Here is a 13,978-nt window from a genome sequence, read left to right as displayed (position 1 = left end):
GGAGTTGCAACACTCCCCGCGACTGCATCCGTTCTGCGGTGGTATGACTCACGGCAAATTGCAGCCGCGGCGCGCACTTGATTGTACGCACTGTAATACAAAACTCTGCCGCTAGTTTGCGAGTAACTAGCGACCCGTTCATGAATGTAAATGCAGGCATATATATATTACGTGGCTAACAAGAGACAGAACAAACTGGCGTAGCGTTAACACTCTAGACTTTATTAGAGATGTGCCCTGTTCGAATTCAACCCGGTACACCTGCTATCCTGAATGTTTTTCGCGTTTTTCCCAATCTCTCCTGGAAAATGCCGGAGAAGTACCTCGATTAGGCGAGGACCGCTTCCTTCCCAATTCTTTCCAGTTCGTGCTAGCTGTGTGATAAGTCAGTCAGCTATTTGGCAATTTGTGCGATCATGTGTGGAACCTGCCGTAAAATAATCTCTATTAAAATCCGATGACAGTTTTGGTTTTCGATTGATACACGTGAGGTCACTTGTATGTAGATACAACCTAACAGCAGACTGGGGAGGGGGGAGAGGAAACAAACGTGACTTTACATCTAAACACTTTTTACATAAATTTGCAAAGCTATAAGCCTTATGCTAATGGTGGAGCTATGTAGATACCTGTAGTTTGCACAACTTAGAATTTGAAAATACATAAATATTCCTTGGATAACTACTCTCTAATATAGGCGTTCTTTCTCTGGTGTCCTGCCTGTACATCTATCAGTGATCAAATATCAGAGGCACTGTCCATGAACTGATCTGATTAACGCTTACTCTCGGACACGTAATTACAGCAATTTTGGAGCATCCTGTTGCACTAGGATTGGTGGTGTACTTGAAAGCCAGTAGGACTGTCACTTCGTTGAAATATTTGGCACACTGGTTAGAAACTGATGGGTTATCCAACATTGTATCAACTGCGTAAGTTACTTAGCATCAGGGTCAGCTCAGTACGATATTGCTTCCCCGAGGAAACCAGTCAGAAGTGAAGTTGCATGAGTAAGTCCAGACTCTCACATGAGCCAGTATGTCGCTTTCCCATGGGTGCATGTCCTGTACAACCCGAGTGTGATAAGCAGAAATACTGAAGCTGGATCAGATTCAGGAGAATTCATATTAATATAGGCAGCACAACACAGCAGTAGACAGGGAATCATAAATAAGACAAATGAGAACCCATTATAGCAAGTGTCACATAACTTTGAACAAGGCCAAGAGTATTATTGAATGCGCAGAAGAACAATTTCGGACAAGGGGGTGGAGAGAGTGAGAAGTGACAGGCTGCCAGTGGAAGAACGAGTGTTAAGAAACTCCTCCCACCACAAGCTATGCATGGGATTTGACTAGGAATGCAAGCCTTGTTCGAAGTTATGTGACACACACTATATGTGGTGAAATGTGTTTCAAGCCAAAGACAGCAGAAAATTATACCATCTGTGATCAGAGATGTGGAGACACAGATAAGAAGTGCACACAAAATATTAGTGGGAAACCCTGGAGTAAAAAGATCACTACGAAAACTAAAACCTATACGAGGAGATAATATTAAATTGGATCTCACAGACATGATACACTTGTGTGGACTGGTTTCATATGGATTTGGATAGAGTGGGCACTTGAAGGCCTGGTAATGAATCGTCGGTTGCTTAGACACATTTCATTAGTGACTGCTAATACATTATCTGCATTAAAAGCACCTCTGTTCTTCAAAACCAAAGAAACTTTAATGAGACACTGACAGTTCTTCTCCTGCACATTCACATTTACTCCCCTTCCCTCAACTTTCACATGAACAAACCGAAACGCGAGTCAGACCCTTCATATATGCAATTCTACACATTTCATTTTTGACCTGATGCACGTCAGCTGCAAATGATGTTATCACTTTATTGTGACACTACAATGATCCAGTCCTTTATGTGTCAGGAACTCAGGTTTATTCAACCATAAACACGTTCCTTCAAAAACCACATTTCTATCCACTCATGTAAACACTGTCCACTTGCAAGTTAGCATTGCCTTCTTCACTATGTACAAACGTGTGTTCCCCGAAACATTTCCCCAGCAATGCAGCAGTTTTTTCTGGAATGTTTCTCCATGCAAATCTGCCTTTCATGCAATGGATCTGAGTGCCATATCTCAAGAAAGCAGTGGCATCTTCAGTGATCTCATGACAGTTCTGGACTACTCAAACTGTCAGTCTCATGGGACAGATATAGCAGCATGTTTATTGCGTTCTTTTGAAGGAACATGGCATGTATTTAGCAGCCACTGCTGGATTTCAGTACTTCTGTTCCATATGGCTGACCATAGTGATGGCCATCCATTAGCAGCAGGGCTTTGGGCTCAGCGTTCCTAGCATTACGCCCCTGTGACACCATCACCTCAGCCATCAATCAGAAATCTTGTACTCTTTCCTTTCATCAAGCCACTTACATTCTTCTGCCTGCTGGAACATCTATACGAGGGACCCATAGTTTTCCCGTGACAGATGGAGAAATGTCAGCAGGTGACTACAGCAAGAAGCACACAATTGTGACAAGGCCCATACTCTGCTACAAGATGCGATCTACCATGACCTCCCCACTGATGGCCAGACACAGAGCAGTGAAATGTGTCATGCTGCTGTCTTGCATCACCTGTACAGGAGATGATAAACTCAAAACCCCTGTGCTGTGACAAGTCAGCAGACATGCTGCTTTATGAACATTTATCTCATCTCCTTGTTGATGTATGCCAGCCACAACAATATATTTCAGGCACAGGCCATTATATCTCTGGGGTTGCATTAACTGAGCCCAAGGCCATCACAATGGCATATGGAATAGAGACAATGAGATATAGCAGTGGCTAGCTACAGGCCACATTCCTTCATAAGAACACAACAAATATTCTGCTATACCACCTGCCCCACAAAAGGGATAATCTGAGCAGTCAAAAACTATCTGCAGGAACTGCAACCAAGATTTCCACTGATGATGCCACTGAAAGTATGCTGCTAACATAAGGGAAAACCCCTTACAGTCTTACTGAGCTCAGCGTTTCACAACATAGCAGGTAGACACATCACACCTCATTAGTGATGAAAGAATTTCATATAACAAACGGCAGCCAAGATACATGTCTCAAGCAGAATAATGACAATGAGGATGATCTTGTTTGTGAGAACACTGAGGGTCATCTTCCGTAGCAGGACACGAGTCTGCGACAGTTCATGATCTGTGTCTGAAAGTCGCTGCTTGCTGCGCAGTAATGTCTGTCTCTGTGCACTCAACTCTGACACAACTTCCTCCCCCACCTGTTCAGTCTCCACAGCTGTACGCTGTGAACGTGCCAGGCTCTCTGCTGTGCGCTCCAATGCAGCACGCCCCTCAAGAACCGTGCGCCGTGTCTCATCTTCCCAGCTGAACCCTGACATGACTGGCTGAAAAGCACAAAGAGGTTAGGGGCAATTATAGAAAGTGCTCTAGAACCCACTGACAGGGAAGTGGAGGAAGCATTGTTAGGGGTTCCAAGTAACTGTTTGATATTCAGTATAGTAAGCAATTATGAAACTTGTTATAAAGAAGAATTTCATCTTAAGGAATACATTTTTGCCTGTTGAAAACAATATAAAGGATGTCAATTTATTACTTTTATGGTATGTATCCTGTTGTGTGTCATTTATGAAAAGATATAATTTGGGACTGCGACTGTCCCAAAGTTCCCTCTTCAGTTCACATTCAAACAGACTTCCCTACAGAATTTCTATATACATTTCTTCTCTCACCATCTTAGTTGTATGTCCAACTCACGGTACCTAATTGTGTCACACTGGAACATTCCCTAACGTGTACCAGCTGTTATGTAAAACAATACAATTCTATAACATTCATTATTTAGTATTTTCAAGACCTTTTTCTAGAAATGTTCATCTTTGTATCTTCATGGTTTATCCATAATTCTTACACAATTCCCTTAACATGAGCCAAAAGATTTTATCCTATAAATGGAGCTAAGCAGAATAAGAGTAGAGCCAGGACAGTGTAATTGGTATAGCGACTGGCTATAGGATGGATGACCGAAGAATTGGAATTTGAGTCCAGGTGGGGTCAAGAATTTTCTCCACTCCACATTGTGCAGAATAGCTCTGAGGTCCACCCAACCTCCTATATATGATGGTATCTGGGGGCTCAGAGGTAATGCAGCCAGGCATGAAGCTGAACACTCCCCTCCAGCTAGTTCTGAGGTCAAGAAAATCTGGATATATATACCTACTCCCCCAGTATGCCTTCATGATGTAGTGCTTAATCAGTTAAGCACAGGGACAACTTCAACTCTTTTACCTTTACCTTTGACTTCTCATAAATAGCATGTTGTATGTATAATGTGGGTTACTTCAAAAGTCATGGCAACTATTTTTTTTAGGCAAACATGTTACAGTGAAGAAAGTTCAAAACATACTTATGAAAGGGCATGATATACTGCTCCAATTGGCTTAGTCAGATGAGGTGGATGTGAAGGGGGGATGGTATAATAGGCAAGAAAAATTGCACATTATGGAACGACTTTTTTTTTTCATTCTTTAATCCTCGAAAAATTCAATTGTGATTAAGAAATAAAAAATTAAATGTGAGTTAAATCTGAATTCTTACATTACAACTAGCAACTTTCAAAGTAGTCTCCAAGTGTATCAAGTACTCGCTGCCAGCGATGAGGAAGACGGTGAATACCATCAGCTTCACCACCTCCAAATCTTGTCATCTCACGCCGAACTGCGTTGTAAATGTCCTCTCGTGTACGAAAGCGTTTCCCTCGCAATGGCTGTTTCAATTTGGGTATTAAGTCATAGTCACATGGCAAAAGGTCGGGTGAACATGGAGGATGGTGTACTACTGCCCATCCCCAACGTCATAAATGGTTCTTGACACTGTTTGCTGTGAGGGTGGTTGCATTGTCATGAAGGACAATGACACTGTTAAGCAGTTCAGGACGTTTATTCCTAATTGCATGACGTAAGTTATTCCGCAGAAAGGACTCATAGTGATAATGTAACAATTCAGATTTAACTCACATTGATTTTTTTATTTCTTAATCACAACTGAATTTTTTTCAGGATTAAAGAATGAAAAAAAGAAAAACAATAATTCTGTAATGAGCAAATTTTCTTGCCTACTATACCTACGCCCCTTCACATCTACCTGATCTGACTAAGCCAATTGGAGGGGTATATCATGCCCTTTCATAAGTATATTTTGAACTTTCTTCACTGTAACGTGTTTGCCCCCCCCCCCAAAAAAATAGTTGCCATGACTTTTGAAGTAACCCACGTATGTACATGGCAAGAAATATTTCCTCCTCCAATACACATAAAATGTCTGTAATGTCTTCCTTCTGCACTCAACCAAACTGCTGTAGTTTCAATTAAAAAAAGGGGGGGGGCAAAACTATCCCTGTAACAGGTCATGGAAGCCCATAGGGTTAGTTGAAAGACATCAAGTTTTCCACATTTTTCCAGTCAGCTAGCTCACAGATGGTAGCAAGGCCGTCTGCCTTGGCCACCCTTTACCCACAGGAAGATTCCTGGTACTTATTTTTCTGTTAGAGGCTCAGTCGACCCCAGGGTCATAACGCGGCCAGAAAGATTGGGGCAACTGAAAAATCCAATTACCTCATCGGGGATCAAACCCATGACCTTCAGGCTTGAAGCACAGAGCCTCAACAATCTACATTACTTCAGCTGCAGTTTCCATGCAGATTGGATTCCAAATCTGACAAAACAAGATGCTAACCAAAACAACCATTCTTTTTAAAGTTTTCTTGTGTGTGCAAATAAATTTACTATAAAAAGGGTTCCTTGTCATACTCTCAGACTCAATGGAATGCGTTAAGCCCAGTGGTTTTAAAGTTTGAACACAAACCAGGCCTCTGGAGTGTCTTGGATTAAAAATACATATAGACCTCAAACCAGTTAAAAAATAAATTAATTTCAAGATCACAGTGAAAGAAGTGGGAATGGAAGCCAGTTATTGTGGTAATTTATGTTTCATCTATCAATCAGATCAGCTGATGACTTGATATGATGAGACCAATTATGTGGTGCCATCATTATCAATCGCCAAGAACTCCTTCCTGTTGCCTGCAACAAAATCACAGATTATGATCACAGCTTGCTTTCAGCAGGGAAGGCAACTATTATATCACTGTCTTTGGTATAGGTATGTGTGTCTGTAAGTATGGTGGTGGGTTCATACATCAAGCAGTTTTGGAAGAAACACTTCTTTCCTACTCCAGGATACCAGTTGGTATTTGTGGATGTCTGCAAGAGGAAGTCACACTGGAGGTGAAAAGTTAACCATCTGGTGAGTCTGATATGTAATATTTTTATCTCAACTCCATGCAGTGCGAAGGTCAAAAATGGAGCTATAATTGCACTCCCCATATGTCACCATGGCACAGAGCTTCATGAAGCATAAGGCCAACTTTTTTTTTTGCCTTTTTCTTTACCCTCAAGTAAAACAGGTGAACTTCGCAAATTCTGCTCATGTGTGCCGCCACATCACATCAATTTATTAGATATATCCCTATTATTATAAAATGTACCTTAATTTTGTATAAAAACTTCATTTCAGCACTCTCCTCTATTCATCTGTGGTTTATTTAACAATAAACATTATAGACTGCATCCTGTTGTGTATATAATATTTACTTGCTTATATTATGACTGTCGACACAAGTAACATGGGAATAACTTCAATAAAGACAAGAGGTGTTGGTATATATCTTACATATTTAATATAAACATAACAGTTCTACATGTTTTGACCATAAAATTAGGCCATCATGAACATGAATGAATGTATAAGGGGTGGGCCTTCTTGGCCCTTGCCCCGCGACCTACAATGGTCTATTGTGCTTCACTCATGAACATACTCATATACCTTTATTTCCACAGATCCATACAAGGTATAAGGATGTGGAAATTGTCATAATAAATTAAAAAAACAGTACAAACATACATATAATCAAGTAATACTACACAATATCATTACATTTATGGGCACAAAAACAATACCAAAAACCTAATATTAAAAACTATATATGATTAATCACTTAGTACAAAGAAATTATATCTTTATTTTAACCACATTCAAAATCAAAATATTCTTCCAATGTATAAAATGAAGAGCAACACAAAAAATCCTTCAAAGCCGATTTAAAACCTTTACAATTATTGTATAATTTGCTTTAAGTATAAAGGAAGATTTTTAAATACCTTGATACCCATATAGCAAGTTCCCTTCTGATACAGTGATAGATGAGCTGAGGGTTGATAAATAACATAAATCAAGTATTAAAATTGGTTATAATATGGATGTGTATTCTTGCAACTGATGGCTGTATTGCAATTACATAAACATCAAGAGGGGTCAACATTCAAGCCTACATTTCTAAAACATCTAAGCTTCCATGATAATCTAGGATAAGAGTGAGAAGTGGAAGAAATAACAACCAAGATTTTAAACCATACAATAGCATATATGATCTACAAAACAACAAATGATAAACAGCATAAAACACGCCCTTTTCAGCATACACATGTCTCTTGAAGATTGTATGTGACCAAGCACAGCATCTAACCTATTTTAAATACAACATACAATTAATTTTTATGCTATTTATATTTGTAATATTTCTATTTTCACATTTTAATTTTATCTTTGTCTTTGTGTTTTTAATCATATCATATACAACAATTTCCAGAATTATGTATTGGGAACAAAGGATACCCGTACGATTCTTCAGGCAGGAGGTGTTTGTATATACATAAGATCAGATATAAAATTTACTGCTATAAATTTAGCACAGTTCTGTGATGAAAAGAACATAGAAATTTGTTCACTTAAGATTTCTTTAGCTAAAACTAACATATTTGTACTGTGTATATATAGGTCACCTTGTGGGAATTTTGAGTACTTTGTAAATAAGTTGGATAAAGTACTCAAATTACTCTTTAAACCAAAAATTGAATTTATAATATGTGATTTTAATGTAAATTTTTTAGAAGAGTCAACTCGTAAAACACAGCTATTAGTTCTGTTGCAATCGTATAGAATAACTGAGACCAAAAGCTCTGCAGTTGATAATATTTTTATAGATAAGGCAAGGATAAATTCATATGAAGTAATCTCTATTAGTGATGGACCATCAGATCATGATACTAAAAAATATCAATTTCCTAGAGAAGAAAAAAGTGCAGGGAATCACAAGAAGATTAGTAAATGAAGACTCAATTGCTCAATTTCTTAATAAACTATCTAATGAAAAATGGGAAAATATATATATACTTCATGATGTAAACGAAATATTCAACTCATTTTTAAATAAGTATTTACTTGTCTAAGAGTCACGCTTTCCAAAGCAAAATGTAACAAATAAACTCAAGGATAATGGCTGGATAACAGCTGGTATACGTACCTCCTGCAGACGGAAAGAATCCTTGTTCATTCTCTGTTGAAACAGTTACAACTATTTGTTTAAATCATACTATAAATCCTACTGCATGATATTCAATTCGATTCTTTATCATTAATGTGCCGAGTCAACAGGCGCAAGGCCAATTACAGACACAGCACAGTGCAGAATAATGAATGACATTATACACAATCTTATTAAAAGTCGAATACAATTTACAATAATAATGAATAAAGTAAAAGTAAGCAAACAAATAGCTGATAATTATGACAGTAATAATAATTTCATTATCATTAAACTAAGTGTTATTACGAATTGAGGAATGAAACATAAATATTTAATTAAGAAATGAATAGTATAGATTTTCAGAGGATAATAATAATATATGTAATTCATTTTGTTTTACTGGACATGCAAATAATAAAAATACTAACAGTTATACTATATTTAAAATTTGTTCAGGTAGAACATTCTTGGCTCCGAATACGTCAACATCCCTGCAGACAACATTAGCAGCTGCTGCGCATCTAGCAGAAGGACAATTTTTAAATAAGGAGCAAACATTGAACAATGCAAAATCTCTGATATACAGAGCAGGAACTCGAGACCAACAATTTCCAGGAGAGAAGGGCAGAATTTCGAGCCAAAATAAACTTGAATAAGAAAGAGAGCATCAAGGCAATGTCTCCTAGTACATAAAGTATGCAATTTTAACTCCTCAAGAGCAAGAGAATAATTGTAATGAACTTGAGGAAAGAAACGTTTAAAACAAAGGGCCGCAAACCTCTGCTGGATGCGATCCAGCTTGTTGGCATCAGTTGACGTAATCGAATTCCAGACTACGGACGCATATTCAAGCTTAGACCTAACTAACGTAGTGTACAATCCGAACATACAGTCTAGTGAAGAGAAATTGAAGGTAATATTATGAACTAGACCCAATAGTTTTGCACATTGAAAGAAAATGTAATTGACCTTGTCATGGAAATATAGCTTAGCATCAATAAACACTCCCAGGTCTTTTACAGAATCGGTCTGGGCTATTGACGTTTGAAAAAGTTTATAATCATAGATATTAAGAAGAGTAATAAGAGGAGCCAAAAGGAAATATTATAATCAGTTAATCACATCAGCTGAAAACAAAATAAAAACTACCTGGAACATTATCAGCACTGAAACAGGTAGGACCAACAATCAGAATGAAGAAGCAGCTCATAGTTTTAATAAATATTTCACATCAATAACCAAAAATCTTAATATTAAGAAAACTAATGTTTATACTGCAATGTCATATTTGCATTCCCATTTCTCAAATGGTATTCCAGACATGAATCTTAATTTAGTTGCAGAAGAGGAAACAATTAGCAAATTAAAATAAAAAACTCTTCAGGGTATGATGGTGTAATAAAATTATAAAACTGTGCAGACAACAAATTAGTATGAAGAAATCAGTCTTCTGGGATTTGGCACCGTGTATCTGTGGTGTTAACCGACGTTTCGGAGGAACGTATCGCTTCCATCTTCAGGGTAGAAGAAAAAATATATAAGAAATCTGCAAGCAAAGAGACCGTGAGAACCGGTAAAAGCAGTCTGCACAGCTAAAGACTACTATAATTTAAAAATAAAATTGGATGTTCTTTTTAATCACATGTTTATGTGGTTTCAAAATAATCAATTTGTGCTAAATCTGGATAAAACAAAAATGATAAAATTCACCCCAACAGCAGCTACAAGCTACCCTCTGTATACATTGTTTTTTAACAAAAAGCTGAAAGAAGTAGAAATGATAAAATTTCTCGGTTTGCAGCTGGACAGTCATCTAACCTATAAGGGACATATAGATTTCTTTCTTCACAAGTTGAGCACAGCTGGTTTTCTAATGCTAAAATTATCCTACGTATATACAAGGGTTGGAACTTTAATAGTGGAAACTATTTATTTACAACTGGTACAAAATAGATGCATGTTTTGCAGTTTTACTGTCCTTCAATGTAGTCACCAGCATTGTGTACAACCCACTGCCAGTGATGTGGAAGTCATAGGATCCCCTTATCAGTGTCTGTTGTATTGATGGTTCGAATGGAGCTGTCTACTGCCTGAAGAATCTCTGGAACAGTTCTGAAGTGAATGCCACAAAGTGGTTCCTTCATCTTCGAAATCAAGTCGAAGACACAAGGGCTTAAGTCCGGGGAGTATGGTGGATGGTACACCACTTCCCAGCTCCATCGATCGAACAAATCAGCCACAGCTTGTGCTGCATGCGGCCGAGCACTGTCCTGCAAAATGATGGGTGGGTTCTGCAGAAAGTGTTGCCGCTTCTTTTTCAAAGCTGGTGGCAGGTTGTGTTCCAAAAATGAACAACTGTGCATTGACAGTCTACTGTCAGGGAACAGTATGCATTATGATAACATGATCACAGTCGTACACGAGAATCACCATAACTTTCACATTGCTGGGGTTCTGATGAACTTTTGATTTTTGTGGTGACCCGTAATGATGCCATTCATTCGACTGGCATGTCAATTGTGGCTCGTACAATTTGGCCCATGTCTCATCCAGCATAATGATACAGCATAACAAAGCCTCTCCTTCGCTCTCATAGCACTCCAAGTGGTTACGAGCAGCGTCATATCATAGCCATTTTTACATTTCCATCAAATCATGCGGAACCCATCGTGATGCAATTTTTCTCATGCTCAGGCATTCCTTCAGAATGTGAAGCACAGTCCTAAGTGCTAATCCTGTCTCTCGGGCCAGCTCACGAATCATATGGCGTTGATCACTCTCCAGTAACGTGGAAAGAGCATACACCTCTTCTTCACTGACACTAGGACGACCTGGCTGACGCATGTCTGCCACATTTTGTCGTCCCTTGTTGAAGGCTTTTACCCACCTTACCACTGTTCTGTAAGGCAATGCAGATACTCCGCAAGTCTCTTGAAGACCTTGATGACATCGTCGTGCTGTATGGCCTCTGGTACAGTCAATCTTTATCCAATTCCACTGTTCCTGTTTTGAAAACATCGTGACAACACTACATTAGACCGCCAGCTAACATGATGTGGGAAGGTAGAGTCAATTTGCTCTTGCGTAAGGTAGGTATGTAACTAACGTGTGGTATTAGCGACATTATTTGGTTCCATTGCATGGTGTCTCTACAGCAGTGTTGCCACTATTAAAGTTGCAACCCTCGTATTAAATATAAATAGTTTTAAAGCTGTATATTATGTATATTATCATTCAGTGGTGAAATATGGAATAACATATTGGGGAAATACAACAGACAGTCATAAGGGCTTTGTTACGCAAAAGAAAATAATAAGAATAAAGATGGGAGTGGGTCCAACTCATACATGTAGAGATTTATTTAAAAAGCTTGACATACTGCCAATGCCATGTGTATATCTGCTCTCAGTGATATTTGTTGTTAATAATTTGGATAAGTTTCAAACCAATGACTCTGTCTATGTGATTGGGACCAGAAGGAACGACCACCTTCAACACATTTATCATCCAATCAGAGAGGAGTGTAATATTCAGGCATCAAGCTATTTAACACATTGCTGTCAAATATCAGTTTTAAAAAATGATAAAAAGCAATTTAGGATTGTTTTACGAAATTATTTGCAAAGTAGTATATTTTACTCTATTGATGAATTTGTCGATCATGCAAGTGGCTCAAAAGTTGAGTTAATAAATGGTCTGTGTGCATGAATTACATACTGTTGAGACTTGCTTGTTGTAAGTATAGTAGTATGTATGATGTCTGTTTTTGTTATGAATTTTAATATTTCATAATGTAACTATTTGGATGATATGGCTTGCCAGTGTGTGTGGAATGGCAAGGCGTGAATTTGACAGTGGTTTTTCCACGACCTATGTGTATTGTCCTGACAACTTGAGCTATCTGTGTGGGGCCTGATTATATATTTTATTGGACCAAGGATGATGTGTAGTCATCATGAATTTGTAATATGAGACATATTTTATACCCAGCCCTACGGGGAAATGATTGGATCCATGAAGTGAAAAATAAATGTAAATATAATATGAACTGTATAATAAATTGTAGATATACACCTAATACATAAATATATATTCACTAGCAGTGCAGCCATCAGTTGCAAGAATGTGGATCTGTATTATAACCAATTTTGGTCACTGGAGTTAAGTTCACAAGTGCCTGATGATGACCTAATTATATGGTCAAAATATGTACCACTGTTACACTTACATTAAATATGTAAAATATATACCAACACCTATTGTCTTTATTGAAGATATTCTCATATTACTTGTTGTGTTGATGGTCATAATATAAGCAATTAAATATTATTTAACAATGCTGTCAGTATCTCAGCCCATACAGAATAAAACAATGGAATAATTTAAATAATAGTGAATGGGAAAATATCTGGATGGAAGGTAGGAGCGACCCTTGACCCACTTTGCATTACCATCCCAGCAACTGTCTCATGGCACAGAAAAGCATGAGAAACCTTGGCCACGATTGCCAATATCCTGCCCGAGATTCGAACCAAGTACCTCTAAATTACAATCCACAAGCAATACGGCTTGAGCCAACTTAATCGGTTCAGCACCCTGTATTTAAATTAACAATCTCTCTTTGTGCTGTGACGAAACAATCAACGCAATCATGCACTGTTATTAACATTCATTATACCATTTTTCACAATATCATTCTTTTTACCCTGATCGTGCGCATGCTTTAAACTCGTGTTACATACTTCCTTCTAACAATTTACAGCTCACTTTATTGTATAAGATTCAGTTGGTCTGCCCGGTGCAGTGACTTAAAATTTTGTCTAAATCGTCATTTTCAATGACTGCATTAAGAAACCATATCTCAAACAATCTCAGCATTCCTCAGATGAATGCAGGCGTTACACCTACAGTCCAATTTTATTTCACTTCGAACACATAATTTTGCTACGTTCACACAGTGCAATGAAATCAGGAAACTGACGTTTGGAAGGGAGACTAATGGGGATCGTTAATAAAAGACCTAATTTCTATTAAATAATGAACTTCCTAACCACTTTTTATAAAATGAATCAGGTTACTTACAACGCTTACAACCTTATAACAGTACTTTTCAGTGTGAATACTCGTACATTCCTAACCCTACCAAACTTACCGATAACTGACAGCCATCTACATGATCAACATACATACATGGCTTGACCCAATTCTTAGTGTGCTGCCATCTATCCCTGTCAACAATAATACAGACGTGTTGCCACCGAAGGTGTCCACTCAACAGAGGTCATGAACGGTCATGAAGAAGAGTACTGGGTAGGTTGAACCGGTTGAACTGAGTGGTCAACTTCACTGCCCGTACGCTTTACCGCCAGTACCCATTCGTTAGGAGGCTAGGTGGGCCCTACTGCCCATCTGGATGGACAATGTGTAGTAAAATCTTGTCTCTACTGTGATTCAAACTCTAACCCATTGGACGTCCAACCCGCAGTCAGCCCCTATATCCATGCACT

General features: G+C 38.2%; 1 protein-coding gene across 1 annotated transcript; it reads right to left on the bottom strand.

Annotated features, from left to right (window-relative positions):
• Nucleotides 1-1,711: 1,711 nt before the first annotated feature.
• On the bottom strand, nt 1,712-13,032 carry LOC111863729 (vesicle transport through interaction with t-SNAREs homolog 1B). The gene is made up of 2 exons (XM_023850312.2): nt 13,011-13,032; nt 1,712-3,435 (listed from the first exon to the last, which is right to left on the bottom strand). Exon 2 carries the CDS (start codon nt 3,427-3,429, stop codon nt 3,088-3,090), a length of 342 nt encoding a protein of 113 aa, XP_023706080.1. The 5' UTR covers nt 3,430-3,435; nt 13,011-13,032; the 3' UTR covers nt 1,712-3,087.
• Between the last annotated feature and the right edge of the window lie 946 nt (nt 13,033-13,978).

The sequence above is a fragment of the Cryptotermes secundus genome, unplaced genomic scaffold (genome assembly GCF_002891405.2).
Source record: "Cryptotermes secundus unplaced genomic scaffold, Csec_1.0 scaffold520, whole genome shotgun sequence".
NCBI classification, from domain to species: Eukaryota; Metazoa; Arthropoda; class Insecta; order Blattodea; family Kalotermitidae; genus Cryptotermes; species Cryptotermes secundus.
This window is presented reverse-complemented; position numbering and strand designations above follow the sequence as displayed.